Genomic DNA, 18,612 nt, shown 5'->3' with positions numbered 1-18,612 from the left:
CATCTCTGTCGCAGTTAAATAAGTCAATTTTCTCGGGATCACTAAACACAAATTCAGTAATTATTCTAATAAGCCGAGATCAGACCAATTTGAAAGTTTTATATATTCTTAATCAACATTTTTAGCAGGAATCGGATCACAATACTTATTTGTTAAGTCAAGGAAAGCAATTGATAAAAATCAGTTGGTGTAGTTATCCTACATTAAGTCTGGTTTTCTACTGAGATGCGTGAGGTACATATTAACAAGAAGGCTTGAAATTGACTTTGTGTGATGCAAATATTGCTATTTTTATCTCAATGTGCTTCATAAGGCGTCTACACTAATTCGATATATCAATTATTCCTTTTTTTTTCCCCTGGCAAAAGCGGTTATTTAATGAGGAACAAAATGGAAACACTTTTTTCTATAAGTTCAGACATTTTTTACCTCCACAACAAAAACAGTCTAAAAGAACCTTTAAAAAGGAACGTTAATTTTACAGATTCTAAAAAAGAGCCAAGACATTTGGAGGGATCTTTATCTATCATCGGCGCCCAAGAGTTAGCACCTTTACGCCCACGGCGATTCACAACAATTTCAGAATTGACGCAGCCGATCCTAGAATTTTTTTATTATCATTACTATTTCTTTTTATCTAGACAGAAAGTTTATCAATATACTCCATTCTTACAGAGAGTCTTTGAATAATTATGAGGCGCACGTTAAAAAGCCGCCATCTCCAATTACGAAGTCGGCGGCAACGAGGACATGGCAAAAAATAAGATCTATGAGCAGAACATTGCCTCAGCATGTGTCCACCATTAAACAACAACGTGGAAGCACCAAAATTTGCGTGGTCTGAGAACGGGAACCCCAGCAGAGAATTATTTAGTTTTCATTTGCAACTCAACGCTGCTGACATACGTTATACTGAGGTTTAGGAGTGGCGCCAGCAATTTTGCGAAATTCTTCCTAAATTATGAGTTTATTTTTAAAGCGACGTCTTCCTCGTTGCCGTCCTGATTGTATAAAGTCCTTATTGAATAAAATTTTTAAACAACCTGCCAAAGAAAACACTCCTCTCTACGTCTGCAAAAGTTTGAGAACACTACACGGACGAGGGGCTTGGAAACTAGGCAGACTTTGAACTCGAGATGATCATGATAACCCAACATCTGCTGCACATATTGGGTATCATGTCAACTTCACACGCTATGTCATATTGACTGTTCACATGCTATGTCATATTGTTAAGCGGGAATCTTGTGACAGGCTCGGCAAAAAGGTGCAAAACGGAAAAGTGGGAACAGTAATATTGTTACTTTGTTTCACTGTACGCCTTCGGGTAATGATAGTAAAAATGCAATAAAAATCCACCGAGATTTGAACTCGGATAGCTGGATTCAAAGTCCAGAGTGCTAACCATTACACCATGGGGCCTTTCTTAAACATCTGTAATACTCTATCTTACTTTAACAGAGAATTAATTCCGTACAGAAGATATGTATTCGGAAACGTTACGAGCGCACTGATTGGTCAACAACGTTCTGTTTATTGCACCGGTAACCCCGTAAAGAATTATGTTGGTCATGAGCCCATGATGGGCTCCTGTGTTGGTTTATGTTCTACAAGCAGTGGACTGCACTTTTTATCGGTGTACTTTTCGATTGATCTCCCGAATCCCGCTTGGGTTTTCAGAGGGTCTGAATGGGGGTCCTTAGGTTGTCGTTTAGAATTTCATGACTTTGTCGGTAGTCTGTTAGATTTTCGATCTTTTGTCGGACATCGGTAAATCTCAGTTACTGATTAAAAATGCAAGTTAATTATTCATATTTGTAAGGTACTGCAGGTACTAGACGCTTTCCTTGAAATGAGCCTGCGCTCTTATCCACAGAACAGGAAATTCTTTGATTAATTTAATCTTAAATTTAAAGTGGCTACTTCCTGAGCTAGAATGCTCTTCTTTCTGAAGACAAATATCGATAATGTTAGACCATGCCGGTCAGTAATTACTTACCGCAGGAGGATATTCCCTCGCATGGGACTAGTCGGTAATTTTTTTGGGGGCGCTTTTCCAGGTATTCTGTTATATTTTTAGCTCCATTTTAACACTAACTAATATGAACATGTAACGGTCTAATGGTCTAAATGGTTAGCACTCTGGACTCTGAATCCAGCGATCCGGGTTCAAATCTCAGTGGGACCAGGTCAAAGGGAATCATGTTTTTCTCTCAGTGGAAAATATAGGGAAGAAAACGGAGAAATAGAGCCGGAAATGATAGAAATTTTTACTCTGCAGGTAAGTAACCGTTTACGCAAAATTTTGGACCAATCATTGACGTTGGACGAAGTTGATACAGTCCCAATATCAATTTAACTCGAGTGAGAATTTTAATATGGCTCTTTTAGATTTTGTAGGAGAGTATTAGTGGTTCCATGGTGTAATGGTTCAAATCTCGGTGGGACTTGATCACAACAATTTATTTTGCTAACTCAAAAGGTTAACAAATATTTGAAATGAAATTTGAAATGATAAATAATAAATAATAAATAAAACTAAAAAACTCAACACTTCACTTACTCCAATTTGGCGAGCAACGAAAAAAGTAAAACTTCAATTTTCTCTTTTTATGTTAAGATTAAATGCAAAAAAAAAAAAAAAAAAAAGAAATGATATTTATCACTGATGAGTAAGCATCAGCTGTACTTATATATTTCTGCAAGATCGTCCGTCTCCATAAAAACCAGCTCGACAAGTGCAGTTATATGAGCCCGCGGTGTTGGTGCAGTGAGCATGTTTATCACACCCGTGTAATCCGAGTTTGCACTCGTCCATGTCGAGGCAATACCGGTTTTCCCGGTAACCATAGGAACATTCGCAACTATATGATCCAAAGGTGTTTCTGCAGCGAGCATTCGGCGGGCATGAATGATTTCCAGATGCACATTCATCGATATCTGCCCAGGAAAGAGAGGTTTGATGATGTTAGAATCACTCTCATCCATTCATTTTTACTTATACAAACATAGTGATAGTTTTTAAGCGTGACATTTGGATTCATTCTGTCTGTTTTCTCTTCTTCTCATTATAGAATGTCAAATGAAATTTTAAAAAAAATTATCTCTTCATTAGCTTCAAACAGATTCAAGATACTGTCAGTTTAACTGAATGAAAATGAGAAACAGTACTGAAAAACTAATTTTTCCAAAGGTTTCAAGTAGTTACTACCTCTTATTTTCAATGCGCTAGATACGAAATTGACAAACATTAGTTTAATGAGTAAAGGGGGTAAGTCTCTAAAGAAACTGTGTTGCTGCGTCCGTGGGAGAGTATAACAGGGTAATTTACTATTATCAACTGAGTTGATAACGCAAATTGGCCACCGTAAAGATTTTAAAAGCTGACGTTTCGAGCGTTAGCCCCTCGACGGAGAGATTAGAGTAATTATGGGTTGTGTGTGGGTTTATATGCAGATTATGTAGCTACGCTATTGGTGACGAGAAAACAAGAATAGAACAGTTGAATGAAAAGTGTTCGTTGATACCGTGGGGATTAAGAGTGCCGATTTGAAAGATTGATTTTTGTTCGAGAGTTTTGCGGCCCTCCAAACTACCTAGATGTAGGGAAAGGCTGCAAACTGCCGTATACTGCTTGGAATGTTTGGGAAGATTAAAGTATTTGGTTTGGATGCGTCCTTGTCATTTCTTTCTACGTCGCGAAGGTGTTATCGGAATCGGTCATCTAGTCGTCTTCCTGTTTCACCAATGTATAACTTTTTGCAATGAGTGCAAGTTATGCTGCGGAGGTGCACGTAAAGTGATCAGTCATCTTAATGAATCGCTTTGATCCCGACATTTTCTCTTTGTTATGAGTGAAAGGATAAGTTTTGCGTCGTGAGCATTTGAAAGTTCCAAGTTGATCATTGGTTTGAAATGAACTTCTGACCAAATGATAGATTTAACTGCGTGGTTGGGAGGTTGAAATGTGAGAGTGAATGGAATATAATGCGATCAGTATTTTCCTTCTCAGCCATTTGTAGTGCTGACTGTCGATTAATTTGTTGGGCGCGGTGGTGGCCCGCTTAAACGGCAGAAGCAGGTTAACCACGTTTATAGAAAAACTGGCACATTGCCTTTGATTTTTCGGAAAAGTCAGAGTCGTCACTACATAAACGACGAAGTGTGAAAAGCTATGAAAAACGTATGGAATTCTTGACGTGTGATGGATGCGAAGATCAATACAACAAGTAACTATGTGAATCTGTAGGTTTGTAGTAAACACTAGTGCATAGAACGTTGCTTTCAATTAACATTTTGATACCTAAACATCACTTTAAGCAGCTTCTATAAAAAAAGAAATTTTAATCGTGTTTATACCAGCTTTAAAACATATTTAAGCTTTGGAGTGAATAGGGTATAACAAAGACTAACTCCATGATCTGCAAACTTATACACGAAGAGAATCCCCAATTCCTTCAACTATCAAATAAAAGTTCCCCATGCAAACAACGTTCTCACCTGAACAAACATGGCCATCTCCCTTAAAACCAACATGACAGTGGCAGTTGCCACTGTGATTATTTCCGGTCAACGTCAGCCGAGATGAGTTTACGGAGCACTTGAGAGTATTTCCGTCGTTACTGACCCTGATGTCATCACCTCTCTCTTTGAGTAAAGTGAATAATTCGGTTAGTAATACTCCATAGCGAGGCGAAGCAACATGACAGCTTCTGTGTCTGAACTCTTTTTTGGATTAAGTGTCGTAAGCCAAAAGAAAACTAAGCTCATTGGCTAATTAGAATAAAGGAACGATTAAAAAGCTTAATATCAAATCATATCGTCACTCTGGCGTGTCCAGTACCAACCCAACGACGGTCCCTTAAGTGGTGAAGAGAAAATAAAAACAAACAAACGAAACACAGATGAAAGGAAATACGAGAGGGACTGGCTTCTCCTCCGTGGACGGGTACAACTCAAATGTCGGACTCCTATAGCGGTCGCTGTTAATTAGTTACAGAGCTGCAACGCACACACGTTTATTCCGCTGGTAAGACTCAATTTCCTCACCTCTGGGCATAAACGACAGTCAAATGCTCGTGAGTTTCGCGTTAGGATGTTGAAGCCTCGAATTGATCGGCGCATAACAAGCAGAGAAACAAAGGTATTGGAGGACAAACTTATAACCTCCGCTTCCTGACTATCTTCTGATCGGCCTTCGTAATCTTTTGTTAACACTAAGCGATTGAATATCTACTGCCGGAAATAAAACATAGGTTGTTTATTTCACCCTTCAAAAAGTGGTTGAAATTTAGCGTCGCGAGATTTCAAGAGCTAGCAAATGGAAAAGTCAAATGAATAGATAAATAAACAGCTGAGTACACCAGCCAAATTTAATTTGAAGGAGTAACTTGCCAAAGAAACACTATTTGGTAACATGCACTAGTTTGACTTTTGAACACGCGTTTAAAGATGCCTGAGATTATAAATGGCAATATCTTTGTCTCGATCTTAATTGCTGATATCGAATTAGAAAGATGCTAGCCTTGTACCTGAGAGAGAGCGCGGAGTAACTGAAAAATGATTTCGACATTAGAGAACGTAAACGCGGGGTGAAAAACACTTTCTTACAAATCTAGCCAGCTGTTCGTCTCGGATCGCTTACTCGGTTTCAAAGTTTACTGTCTAGTCAACAGTTGACTCCAATGCATTATGTTTTTTCTTCAACCAGGTGACTGGTTGATTTAAGTACCTAGCGTGGTGAAAACCTGGACCGGTGGTAGAATATTTGCACTGATAAATGCTCGTAAACTCAGTATAATTAGGGACACCACATCATACAATCAGCATGAAGCTTAACCCAACAAGTCTCTCCATAATAGTGAACACGAAACGATAATCTTTGATATTTCTTGCCGACTCATTTTCTGTTAGGAACGTACCATGCATCACATCAATGCTCTTCAGTTAAGGGTCGAAAAATTAATCTAGCTGAGTGAAGCTGGTTACTAGCTCCAGTTCCAGCTTCTTTCACCTTTTAGCGGCAATTATGTACATTAGATATTAGCTCTAGTTTACAATCGGGACTTTCGATGACATTTTTCCGCCAGTTAGCTATTTTGTTGATCTAAAAGCAGCAAACAGGTTACAATTTAAAAATGATGCGAGAGGTAATGGGGTCGTTTCCCGGTCCACTAAGTGTGTTCAACAAAGACCTTAACTAAACGTGACAGCGACGGCAAGGAGGACGTGACAAAACAAACTATCCGATTGGTGGAACGATATTTCAGCACAAAGCTTTGACATGACCCCGTCCATTGACAAACCCAAGAGACAACATTACATTTCCTACTCACCTATCGATAATATATTTATTAGCAACCGTGAAAGAATTGTTCAAGTAAGCGGCAACATTATCTCGGATTTAAGCGATCACTTTTCGCAATTTTGCTTTCTTGGCTCTTCTTGTAAGCTTTTTGATGTGTAGAGACCTAAACAATTAGTTCGTGACTTCTCCAATTATTCAGAGCCCACCTTTCCAAACGAGCTGTCATAAATTGACTTGATCAGTGCTGTCGGCAATAAAACGGATGTTCGCAAATCATTTTCTGCATTCCATAATAAAATCAATACACTCCTCAATAGGCACGCACCTTTAAAACTACTTTCAAAGCGCAGTCTAAGAGGAGCTCAAAAACCCTGGATAACAAAAGGTATTAGTAGATTGGTCAAAGGACGCTCTATTCTACTCTGGGGACACCACTGCCTACAAACTCTATCGAAACAAAATATTAACGCCAATGGGAATTATTTCTAACACAAAGAAAACATGGGAGGGCATGAACGGTTCTCAGACCGGAAACGAAAGGTCCTTAAGGAAATGAACTCTTTCAAATGTCCGACAAGGAACAAAGTTTCTTCCAACTCCTCTGAATTTCCAGACATAGTGAATAAATATTTCTCTTCAATTGGGTACAATCTGGCATCCAAAATGCCAAATCCCCTAAAAAATTTCACGAATACCTACCAAAGATAAATGTGGCTGGTTCCTTCAATTTTAATCCAGTGTCTCATATTGAAATAGAAACTGACATCATGAATATTCAACTAAGTAAAGCACATGGATTATAATTCCTTTCCCATCCGCATTTTGAGATCAGCAAAACATATACTTAGCCGTCCTCTGTCTCGGCTTATAAATAAATCAATCGAGCACGATACATACCCCTCTAAATTAAAACTTGCTAAAATAATTCCAGTCTATAAGAGTTATGATGAATTTGATCCACATATCGCTTTTATCGGTTTTCAATCGTATTTTCGAAAAAACGATGTACCGTCGTCTAAAATCATTTCTTGAGAAAAATGGTATCCTTCATGATTCACAATACGGTTTTCGTGAAAAAAGATTGAACCTGCCATTTTGGATATAGCTGCTCATCAAAAAGAATCTAACACGGACAGAAAGTTATACACATGTAGTATATTTTTCGACCCACAAAAGGCTTTTGAATCGGTAGATTATTTAATATTATTGAAGAAATTGAATCACTACGGAATCACGGAATCGTTAACGACTGGTTCACTACATATCTAGTGGGACGTAGACAAATAACTCAAACTTATCTACAAAATTTATCCAATAAAGAAACAGTCTTGTCTTGGGTTCTAGGTCCCCTGCTCTTTCTCATTTACACAAATGATATCACAAATAGCTGCGACCGATTACAATTTCATTTATTTTCTGACGACACTAATCTTTTATTTGCACATCAAATTGTGAAGACGCTTGAATCCATTGTTAATGATGAGCTTTCAAATGTTTACAACTGGCTGATAGCCAACAAATTGTTTTTTAACATTACGAAACTCCGCCACTATGTTATTTTTCGACCTAGACAAAATATCAAGTAAATTTTAGAATATTTAACCATCATGTCGGTACTTTTATTCTTCTAAAGTGTAAGAACTATTTCAAATATCTAGGAGTGCTTATTGACGAGAATCTCTCCTGGAAATACCATATTCCTCATATAGCCTCCAAAATAAGTATCTCAATCGATATTATTTCTAGATTAAGACATTTTGTTCCATTGAATACCTTATGTCACATATACAAATCACTCATCCAGCCGTATCTGTTGTACGGTTTAGTTGCGTGGAGTCAAGCTGACAAGATCCATATAGAAATAGACTTTTACTTCTTAAAAAAATGTACCTTGCGACTTGTTCTTTGGTAAATTTAATGCTCATGGTATGCCTTTCTTTATTTCTTCTAATCTACCCCTTGGATTTTCTTTATATAGTTCAAATCACCAGCTGTGTTAATGCATGATGTATTCAATAACCCAACGCCACCTCACATAACTAACATATTTACTTATCAAGCCAATATCCATTTCTATAAAACACGATCGTCCTCAAGAGGTACTTTTTTGTTGAATACTCAAGATTGAACTCGAAAAATTGTAGATTTCTTTTTTAGAAACTATTCTTTCCATTTCATTATTGTAATTTCTCATCTTAGTACTCTTGTTATTGTCACGATCAAGTCTGTATTTATTTCTTTTCTGTAATTTGTTACTGGAGTAATCTGCGTGAAACAACTGCTCGCTTCGACTTGCTGTTGCTATCTGCGAGCAGTAAATATACTAACTAGTATCAATAAATTGAATTGAATTAAAACCATAGCAAGAACCACAATTTGGAATCGCGTAGTTTAAATCTAAAAGAAACTTTGGACTTTGAATTTAAAAAAAAGTATCGAAATGCTTAATGTAAGCAAATGAATAGGTTATACTTAACTAACTAAATACTTCGTAACAGAAATACAGTCACAAGAACGAGCTGGTTGCGAAAACACAGCTGGCGAGTAACGGGCAATGGTAGGTATATTCACCAGCGAAAAAGACGAACGACATAAAATATAGCGAAAGCATATAAACAAAAGTGATTTTGACGTTCGTTACAGTACAATAAGGTAAAAACAAATAAAGATATCATCTGTCCTCTATAAAATTGACTCAGGCCCGATCCACGCACCTGGTTTTTACAAAGATGATTTATTACCATCAGCATAGACTTAATATGGTAAATGATGTCTGCAATCGAAAACTGAATCTGCACATATGACGGAAAGTTGTCTTAACAATTAAACTTTTTGAGTACCCTTCTGTTACATGAAATAAATAGTACTTTCACCCGCTGATGATTAATAACTGAGTATAGAAACAATCTTCCCAAGTAAGCTAGAATTAAAGCAATTGTAGATAAGAAGCCGAAACGATTCAGGCTTCGACTGGGCTGGAAAAACTTGACTTTTTCGTTTATTTTCTGCTTTAAGTGTAGCTTACCTGCAATGATTTTTCCTAACTTGTGACCAACTGTTCATAAACGAAAACTTACCGCAAAAATCTCCACGAATGATAGGCGCGGCAACGCCGAGTAGCACGAAAATTATGATTATTAACAAGAGGTCGAAAACGTTTCGTGTCGTAGCATTGTCTGCCAAGAGTTTGCACTGAGAGACATTATTGTCGTGATTTTCCTCTCGCAATCGTAATGGCAAAGTAGTTTGCGATGGAGCCATTTTTCCTTTATCCAAATACGTCACACGGGTGTCTATTTCCTGAAATTCCTTTATTTTAGAATTCTAGGAAACCGAGGACATTAGTGCGCATGCCAAGCTGGAATTTCAGGGGTGGGAAATCATTGGGGGGGGGGGGGGGAGAGCTACGGGTTTGTGCGTGAAGGCAAAGGCCTCTTTTCCATGTGGTGCTGTGTGCTGTCTCAGAACTTTTGTTGGGCATCTTACAAACTGCTCCTCCCCCCCACTCTCAACTATTGTCAGCTTTATTGTAATGCATGTCGTAATGCCTCTCGCTTACAACATTAATTGTCCAACTATTTATTTAAAGAACCATCATGACTGTGTTTTGCAGAATCAAGAACCTCCTGATGGCAAATATTGCCGCATTCGGAGTTGGAAACCTCTAGGTACATTTACTGTTTGCATTAATAATAAGACATTGATAACATACGCCACAAATTAAAAACCCAGACGTCAAATGTTCTCGCGTGCAGACCACACTTTTCGAACCAAACTTTACGTTTCATAACAGAGCTATTGTCGCGATAGCATGTAGCTAAGGCACAGTAATTCATAAACTTTACCAACATTTTCAAATTTTGTATTTAACAAACAAATTCCGTGTTGCTTTACCTCTGTTTAGTAATGGGTCACGGATGACGTCACACCACAGACGGATCACACATTGGGTTCGTGGTTAGTTGTTGTTTAGATAAGGCGAACAAACTCCTTGAGGGTTAAGAGTAAACCACTTAAAATTGCACATCTAAACTTTATCTCGGTCTGAATATCTCAATAAAGTTAAATGAAATGTTAATCGACTCTTTAGGCCGTTTAAGCGTCTCGTTACAAAATTACTTTCGGTTCATTCCGGTTGACTTCTGCGCGTGCTCAAAGTAGAGCACACGGTCCGCTACGCCAGCGGAAGAAGAGAAGAACGTAAATTGTCTTTGTGTACGTGAAATTAATAAACACTCCTCGTAACTAATCGATAGGGCAATTTATAGACCAGAAGATGATACCGAGATTTTTTCCAGTACACCTTCCGGTGCTCCTAGAACTTTGGAAGTGAAAGAAAAAGGGATGTGATGGCTTTTTACGCAGCTTTTACGCTGTTTTCAGGTTCCCGCGCGGGGTGAATCGATTGCAAGCTAGTTTGTTCGTAAAGATGGACTTTGAACAAGATGGGTGCAGCAGTTTCATCTACTTAAAAATAGTTGGGCTTAGAGGACAATAAAAAGGAACAACAGCAAACTCTAGGAGCAATTGGTTTAGATTCCAGAGAAGTTCTCCTGCTTCTACTCCTGATGCAAAAGCTGATGATTGTACAGGTGACTGGATTTGAGCCGGGATGACCACAAAACAAAGAAAAACAGCAATGTTTTGAAACTCTCATAAAAACACCCATTTATTTGCCCCTAACATACGACATACCTTAGACAACTTTCCTAACTTTTCCGTGATCTACTTAATAACAAAAACATGCCAAATAAGTTTCTTTTGACGCTGCTTTGATATTTTCCTGTTTTTTTAATGTAATTTAAAATTAACGTATGTATATAAAATTATTGTGCTTTAATGTATGGGACGTATTACTCTGGAAGCCAACACAAGGACATCAGCCGAGAGGGCGCCCAAAAAAGACCTACATTGACCAATTGATGGATGACACAGGATGCAGAATTGAAAAAGTACCAATTGCAATGGAAGACAGAGAAAGATGGAGGGAGGGTGTCATGGAATACTGAGCAAGCTCGACCTGATGATGATGATGATGATGATGATGATGATAATGTTATTATTTCAAGTGAGAATAAAATCATTTAACAGTTATTGTACTATTTGCTTGTTCCAAAATAACTTTAGGAAGCAAAAATAAAAATTGTATTTGATGTATTATATTTTGCTAATTTTTGAGACTTGATCACTTGCTGTTCGGTTGTTCAGTTCAGTTTCAACTAAGCTAACCAGTTATTGTCATATTGCTAACCAGTTATTTGCCACAAATACGGAGGCAGTTTAGAAGTAAGTTTTCCGTAGATTTCCAGGTTATTACAGTTAATTTTCTGTTTCTTTAGAACACTTGTAAAGCCGAGTGCCAACGTGGCACTCGGTTAAATACGGTTATGCCTTCTTTGGTCTTCTTCAACTGAAAAACCAGCAGTTCCAGGTTTCTGTACACTGTTCATCTCCTCTAGAAACTGATATTTGGCACATGCTTTGACACTACAAGGTAGTAGGTTGCAACATAATAAGTTTTGCTTTTGCATCTGTAAGGCTTATCTGTGATGCAACCCATGGCATACATAACTTCATCCTTTTTCAATTTAGTACTAGCATGTTCTGTCAGCTAAATATAAAACAGAATATAACTCTCCTTATACTGGTAAATATTTTCATTTTGAATGAATTAAACTCTGTTTGATGTTTGTGATCACAGTAAATTGAACAAAGATATTTTGACATGGCATTTTGAATGACACACATGCATAATGTAATTGTGAAAAAAAATTGCTCATTATAATCCAGCGGTAAATATAGCATTATATAAAACCTTCGTACTTAGGAACCTTAGGATTTCTATGGTCAGCCTTATCAAGTATTTCAATCCCTGTTTATAGCTTGGTTAAATTAGTGTTAAACTGTAGGCGATGGAAAAGGAGGATTTAATGTGTCGCTAGGTTCATAGATAAATATGAAACGGTTACTTCTGTGTTTCCATCAGAAGGGTCTTCTTGGGGTACCCGAGACGTGCGTATAATGGATCTTTAGAGTGGTTTACTTGCGGTAAAGCAGACTGTGAAACTGTCTGAGGGGCTTTGGATGGCGATAGACCTCATTTCTGTTTTTTCAAGAGAAAGCACCCTTTTCCTCGCGATTTCCTTACATATGTGGGCTTCTCGATCTCTTCTTTGATACTGAATACTATGCTATTCTGATGTCGAACTCCGTTACACTTATACATTTCTGTACGCTCGCATGGCCTCTATAATTCCTTCTTTTCTGCTTTTTACTCAAAACAAATTAATAACAACGACAGCAATCCATCGTTCCATGAAGAACAACTTCCCACCATTGCGACACGCAGCGGCTTTGCTTGGATGTTTTCTCACGCATCGACATGCAGGTTACAGGTGAGAACTTTCACGCAGAAAAAAAAAACAACAGCAACAGTAACAACAGTAACGACAGTATAAACAATTCAAATTTATCGTTGTTATTGATCTTTTTCCGGCCCGATCGATCCCTTCGTAAATCACACTTCCTGTGTGGTGTCTATTGATTTGCTTTTAACCAATCAAAAACACTGAATAAATCCATTCTCCCAGAGGTCTTTTTTGGCGACCATATCGCTGACAAGGAACCAAAATGACTCTGGGCTCGAGATTGAGAAGACAGCTGTTTAAGGGTTAAGAACTTAAGGCTAATCTTTATTTAAATATAACAATTCCTTTTAATGAGCGGTCCTATGGTGTAATGGTTAGCACTCTGGACTTTGAATCCAGCGATCCGAGTTCAAATCTCGGTGGGACCTAGCTCAAAGTAAATCATGTTTTTCTCTCAGTGGAAAATATAAGTACTTATTTCAAGACAACGGAGAAATAGAGCTGGAAGAGACGGAAATATTCACTCGGAATGAAATGCGGATAACCTTTTAAGCAAAATTTTGAACTAATCATTATACGTATTGGTTCTATTTTTACCTGCCCTGGCACGCAGTTTCATGCATGGACGACGTTGGACGAAGTTGATACAGTCCCAACATCAATCAGACTAGAGTGTGAATTTTAATATGAGATTCTCAAAATTTACTATAAAAGATATATTATGTGGTCCCATGGTGTAATGGCTAGCACTCTGGACTCTGAATCCAGCGATCCGAGTTCAAATCTCGGTGGGACCTTGACCTTTCTTTTATTCTTTTTTTATTTTTCTTAATTACCAAAAGCAGGTAAAATGATTTGTATCTGGGGTGACACAGAGTGAAATGAAGTAAAGTGAACTGGCCAGTGAGAAAGTCTCTCAATAAAATCAATTCCAATTTTCACAAACTTTAATTTCATCACCCATTAATACAATTGCTAATAATTTTAGGACAAAATATATTAATATTACATATTTTATATTATATTTAACAGTTTGAGAAAATTACTGCATAAAAACAAATGGGTTTTCTACAACCTCTCTAATGACCTTAAAAATAATGCTAAAAGATCATTTTGATGACAGAACCCTCACAAAATTAGTGTCAATTCAGTCAACAACATCCCTGTGAAGTTTACAATGATGTGTTAACCCATCAACTCCCAGAAGTGATTACCATGTAATTTCTCCCTATAGTATTCACACATTATCCAGCAAACTGGTAATGAGAATACTCAAACTTATCAAGTAGAAGTTGTTCTTTTGATCTAACATCAAATTCTTGAAACCAATTACAAGGAAATGTCTTGCAGCTAGAGGGGAGAATTAACCTTCAGATCTTGAGAGTTAAAGGATTAAAATAAATCTTATAACGTATCTCCTTTAGCTTGATGGCCCTTTTTTAAACATATTGACTTACTACATAATAGATCTCTTAGTTATTTGATGCATAAATTTTATTAAATAACAGGTTTTACTATCAATTTAATCCCCTAAAAATTAAGCCAATAATCTTGGATAATATATTAAATTTTGCTCTCTTTAAAGAACACAGCTTCATAAAAATTTTCTTTCTTCTTAGATGAATGTCAATAAGTCTCTTTTACAATGCTTGATGTCAACCTACAATGATGCAGAAAAAAACTGTTTCTTTCCTTTAAGCAAAATATTAATCATACCTCTGTACAGTGTTAAACAGGCCTTGGACATTCAGTACAGACACATAAAAATCAATTGAAATAAATATTTCAAAGTGTAGTAGAATTCAAGGTCTCCACATGGTTCATGAAATTCACAATAAATTAATTACCAGTATGTTAAAATTTGTGTCAACAAAACATGAAGCCCTCATCTCAGTTAGGTCCTTCTTCTTGTAAAAGAGATAGTTACTTGAATTTTTTTAATGTTTTCTGTTTTATATGTAGTTGGTCAAAGAAACATTACTGAGAGTAAAATTTCAGTTTCAAAAATCTTCAAATAATTATGACAGATATTTCAAAATAAATTACATTATTATACTTTGTGTAATACATGTACATGTAGGTGTAGTGCTGTAAATTTAACCACAACAATTCCATATTAGGGAGGTCTTTTTAGGGGGCTGGGGGGGGGGGAGGGGAATACCTTGGCTTCTATAAAGTCTCTAGTTGAGATGGCTGACTAAGTTTCTAGAAAAGAAGAGGATTGCATATCTTAGATCTATACGAATATCTCTGTAACCAAGATACATATTTTCCTACACCACCACTTTCAAGTAGTTTTGCTCCTGTGATGAAACTTAGAAAATCATGCCTTGTTCATTATCTAGAAAGCTAGTTCAATTATCAACCTACAATGGAAGGGAGCACAGCCAGATAATGGTACATGCACAGGCTTTTAACGAGACTTGGATTTCTTGCACAGAAATCTGGGCCACCTCAGAGGCCATTCATATTCATTTGGTACCTTGCCAGACACCTTTTCCTCAAAGAACCAAAAAAGGGGGAACCATATGCGCGTCCTTTTGCTGTCAATCTGTTTGAGTGCTCGAGTGTTGGCAAGAGTATGGTAGTAAAGGAAGAGACGAGAAGAAATGTAAAAAGCAATAACAACATCAATGGAATAATGCTCATGGGCAGCCAGGATGAAGAAAATTCCAAACATATTCAGGACCCAGCAGCATGTGTGCAAGTAGTACATGTAGTATGGTGTATCTGTAAGGAAAAAAATGTTGCACAAATAAAAATGTGTTTTATGTCTTTGAATAATCTACTTGTTGTAAACCCTCACTTAACCAAACTGACCTCTAACAGTGACTAACATCTAATTTCTCCAGCTAATATCATTCCTAAATCAAACATCAAGGTAACAAAAAAAGAGGAAATGATCACAAAATAAAGAAGCTCTTGCTTGTAAACAAAGTCTCCTTTTGTCAGCCCCTTAGGAAATGTATAGAGAAATGTAAGGAAAACATGCTGATTTCAGGGAGTAAAGGGTTAAGATGTTTGCACCCACAGGTGTGTACTGAAACATAATAATACTTAACCTTGCAAATGAAAGAGAAATTGGTATTACCAAAGCTATTGAGTTCCAAACTCATCAAGTCAATGAATTGTTTTCAATTTTTTCACTCAATGAACAAGAACACAAGTAACTAACTAAAGGTACAAAATGTATTTGTTCCACAACTGTCAACAAAGAATGGTTCCAGCATTGCTAATACAAGCAGTAGTCTGGATGTGAATGACAATCCCCAACTTGTATTAAATGTAGTGTACCACAGAGCTTATCAAACTATAATTTTCCTGCAGCTTAGTGATTCAGTTTTAGACCACCTAACTTTTGATTGAAAGGATCTAGAGTGTGTTTGCACACTCGTCACTGACTTAGATACTGTTCATCTTTCTCTTAAACTCATAAAAAATCAGTCAGTACCTTTATTGTTATGTTCATTTTTTTTAATGGTTTAGAATTCCTAGAACCAGTTGCATTTTCAATTCCCTTTGTTTTATAAAAAAAATGAATACCAGACAAAATAAAATAAAAGTCAAAGTAGCTTGAAAAATTCTAATTAAAACCAATTAAACATTTAAAGCATCTTCCTCTATCATTTCTTCAGTTCAATAATGTAAAAAATATTTACAGTAGCAAGTTATCAATATGTAACTGTACCATGCATATGAAGCATGAACAATAAAGAGATAAATACAAGTGATATGAAATAACACTTAGAACTTACATTCTGTTACAAAAAAATTCAACAAGGTGATGGTAACCGTGTGGCCACTAAACATGTAGTCACCACATGTACGCACACCATTTACTGACATCCCAAAACCAAGCAGGATCTCGAAGGCTCTTCTTATTTTTGCCCAAGTGTCACCATACAACTACAAAAAAATAACAAGAAACAAAAGATAATGAGAAATAATCTAATACATCCTACTTTATTCTACCATAAGCATGACTGACCTAAAACAGGCTACTGGATGTTGTTCTACATTAGAGCCTTAAATCTGTGGAGCTCATCAAAAGTTTACAAACTGTAGTACGCTGTAAGAAACAGATTTCAATTAAGATTAATTTTAGAATTTGTTGGTACAAGGGCTTTATGAGAGCTTTAATGTTTTAAAGATATTTTTCATTTATAAGGACTGCTATCCACTCCACTGTACCATGAAGAAGGACTCCAGTCTTCGACATCATTTAACACTAACACTGCACTTCAGTTTGAACATGACCACCTATGAGCAACATGTTTTGCACACTTTAAATAATACAGTCAAACTTTGACTATCTGGACCTGTGAGGACTGGCTGAATAGACTGGAAAATCGAGAGTCTGGGTAATTGAAAATATAAATGTTGACGAGCCAAAAATAGATGGACATTCTCAAATCATTGTGCACCATTTCCAAAATTTGTCAGAGTATTTAAAAAAGTATTTTATGACCTAAAATTTAGACACAAAATCAGTTTTTTCAAGCTGCTACAGTGTTTGTGTGCCACTAAATCTATCATTCTTTGAAGCTGCATAAATGGAAGTGCATCTGCTTTGTTTTACGGGGAACCAGTTGTTGCAGATCTCCAATGAGACTAATTTGTGAAAAAAAAAAAAACCAGAGAAGCCAGTCTAGATAATCGAAAAATCTGGATAATTGAGGTCTGCATAATCTGGTTCTAGTATATCCACATTTGGCATCATTTCAAACAGAAAAATTTTGCCAAAAAGAGGTTCCAAGATGATTTTAAAAAGCAAAACAGAAAATTATTACACAGCAACAGCCAGAAACGTGATAACCATATCAATAAGTAATCAAAGCTTGAATGCAAAGTCCACTAAGAAGTATTCAAATTCTATATGTGTCATTAATGATTCATGTCTGGCAGAACACATTAAAGCTACCACAACTGTAAACAATATCTGCCTGTTCTTTTAACTATTATGCCACCAATAAGCATATTTCTCCGTCGTGTTTAACTGTTCTTCTAAGTGATAAAAAATATCTAGCCCGGTCTAACTAAGGTCGAAAATCGTGAGCTTTGAGTTCATAATTTGTTTACACGTACCTTTGACGTACCTCCAGAGCACTCCAAATGGATTCCAGGAACGCTGAGAGACGTCACGAACATTGTAACACACCGCAGAAGAAACACTGTTCCACACAAAGCAGCCATTCTTCTTATCACGATAACTCTGTGCTTGTGGAAGAACAAAACCGTAGTTAAAACGGCAGTTAAAATAAGCGCTGTGACCTCACACATTTGAAAAGCCCACGGTATGAGCGGTACATTGTCCAGGACTATGTCAGGTAGAGGAGGATACTTCTTCATGTCTGGTACGCGATCGTGGACAAAAACCATTACAAAAGAAGTGACAAAAAATACTGAAAACGCATAAACCAAACTGATCAACGTTCTCCCTGTTTCAGAGATATTTGAGAAAGGATGAACATCAGGCCTGTCATCATCGATATCAGAATCCGAAAAATCGCGTCGTCTCAGCTGTCCCACAAAACCGTCCACGCTATCAATCTGATCAACAAATTTTCGTTTAACGTGTCCATTCGTAGCATTAGGGAGTGCTAAGTGCGTTGGCCTGCTGTGTTTTCTTTGAAGAGAAGCAATCGCCAGAGATAAACGCTTGATATCGCCAAGGACTTTCAACTCAAGCGGGGGATTTCTTAAGTCATCTTCATTGAGGACGAGAAGAGCACCTCCGTCTATCTTATGTTGCTTCGCAAATAGATCCGCATGATCATCGAAACCGTTTTCTTTAAGCCACAAGCCCACATCTTTACACGTCCACTTGTGTACGTCTTTCCCAAGCCTCATGACTTGCTTTATGGCGACGGCTTTTAATATGTTGATTATTCTTAACTTATGTTCTCTGGCTTAGCAGCCACGCATCGATTACTTGCT

General features: G+C 37.1%; 2 protein-coding genes and 2 non-coding genes across 6 annotated transcripts; 2 read left to right on the top strand and 2 right to left on the bottom strand.

Moving 5' to 3' along the window:
• Positions 1 to 598: 598 nt before the first annotated feature.
• On the bottom strand, positions 599 to 9,596 carry LOC131774418 (epidermal growth factor-like protein 6). The gene is made up of 3 exons (XM_059090431.2): positions 9,385 to 9,596; positions 4,501 to 4,647; positions 599 to 2,940 (listed from the first exon to the last, which is right to left on the bottom strand). Exons 1-3 carry the CDS (start codon positions 9,566 to 9,568, stop codon positions 2,690 to 2,692), a joined length of 582 nt encoding a protein of 193 aa, XP_058946414.2. The 5' UTR covers positions 9,569 to 9,596; the 3' UTR covers positions 599 to 2,689.
• Positions 9,597 to 13,031: 3,435 nt separating this feature from the next.
• On the top strand, positions 13,032 to 13,103 carry Trnaq-uug (transfer RNA glutamine (anticodon UUG)). Its single transcript has one exon. It is a non-coding gene; the product is annotated as a tRNA-Gln (tRNA).
• Positions 13,104 to 13,400: 297 nt separating this feature from the next.
• On the top strand, positions 13,401 to 13,472 carry Trnaq-cug (transfer RNA glutamine (anticodon CUG)). The gene has a single exon. It is a non-coding gene; the product is annotated as a tRNA-Gln (tRNA).
• Positions 13,473 to 13,608: 136 nt separating this feature from the next.
• Positions 13,609 to 18,597, bottom strand: LOC131774417 (sphingomyelin synthase-related protein 1). Of its 3 annotated transcripts, none has more exons than XM_059090430.2 (4): positions 17,761 to 18,597; positions 16,431 to 16,581; positions 15,158 to 15,405; positions 13,609 to 14,335 (listed from the first exon to the last, which is right to left on the bottom strand). In XM_059090430.2, exons 1-4 carry the CDS (start codon positions 18,523 to 18,525, stop codon positions 14,291 to 14,293), a joined length of 1,209 nt encoding a protein of 402 aa, XP_058946413.1. In that variant the 5' UTR covers positions 18,526 to 18,597; the 3' UTR covers positions 13,609 to 14,290. The 3 variants fall into 3 exon arrangements, with proteins under 3 accessions (XP_058946413.1, XP_066025482.1, XP_058946412.1); XM_066169385.1 differs by having other exon boundaries at positions 15,046 to 15,405; positions 17,761 to 18,595; XM_059090429.2 differs by having other exon boundaries at positions 13,609 to 15,405; positions 17,761 to 18,594.
• Between the last annotated feature and the right edge of the window lie 15 nt (positions 18,598 to 18,612).

Source organism: Pocillopora verrucosa, chromosome 1 (genome assembly GCF_036669915.1).
Source record: "Pocillopora verrucosa isolate sample1 chromosome 1, ASM3666991v2, whole genome shotgun sequence".
In the NCBI taxonomy this organism is placed as follows: Eukaryota; Metazoa; Cnidaria; class Anthozoa; order Scleractinia; family Pocilloporidae; genus Pocillopora; species Pocillopora verrucosa.
The sequence above is the reverse complement of the archived record's forward strand: the minus strand, read 5'-3'. Positions and strand labels throughout refer to the sequence as shown.

Bases quoted from the DNA above. Each gene is read 5' to 3' on its own strand.
- LOC131774418 (XM_059090431.2), bottom strand. From the start codon at position 9,568: ATGGCTCCATCGCAAACTACTTTGCCATTACGATTGCGAGAGGAAAAT. The intron at 4,648-9,384 runs GTAAGTTTTCGT...CTTTACTCAAAG, and splicing joins CATTCGTGGAGATTTTTGCG to AGAGAGGTGATGACATCAGG. The intron at 2,941-4,500 runs GTGAGAACGTTG...TTTCCTGGGCAG, and splicing joins AGATGGCCATGTTTGTTCAG to ATATCGATGAATGTGCATCT.
- LOC131774417 (XM_066169385.1), bottom strand. From the start codon at position 18,525: ATGAGGCTTGGGAAAGACGTACACAAGTGGACGTGTAAAGATGTGGGC. The intron at 16,582-17,760 runs GTACGTGTAAAC...ATTTTTTTGTAG, and splicing joins GCTCTGGAGGTACGTCAAAG to TTGTATGGTGACACTTGGGC. The intron at 15,406-16,430 runs GTAAGTTCTAAG...TTTTCCTTACAG, and splicing joins GAATTTTTTTGTAACAGAAT to ATACACCATACTACATGTAC.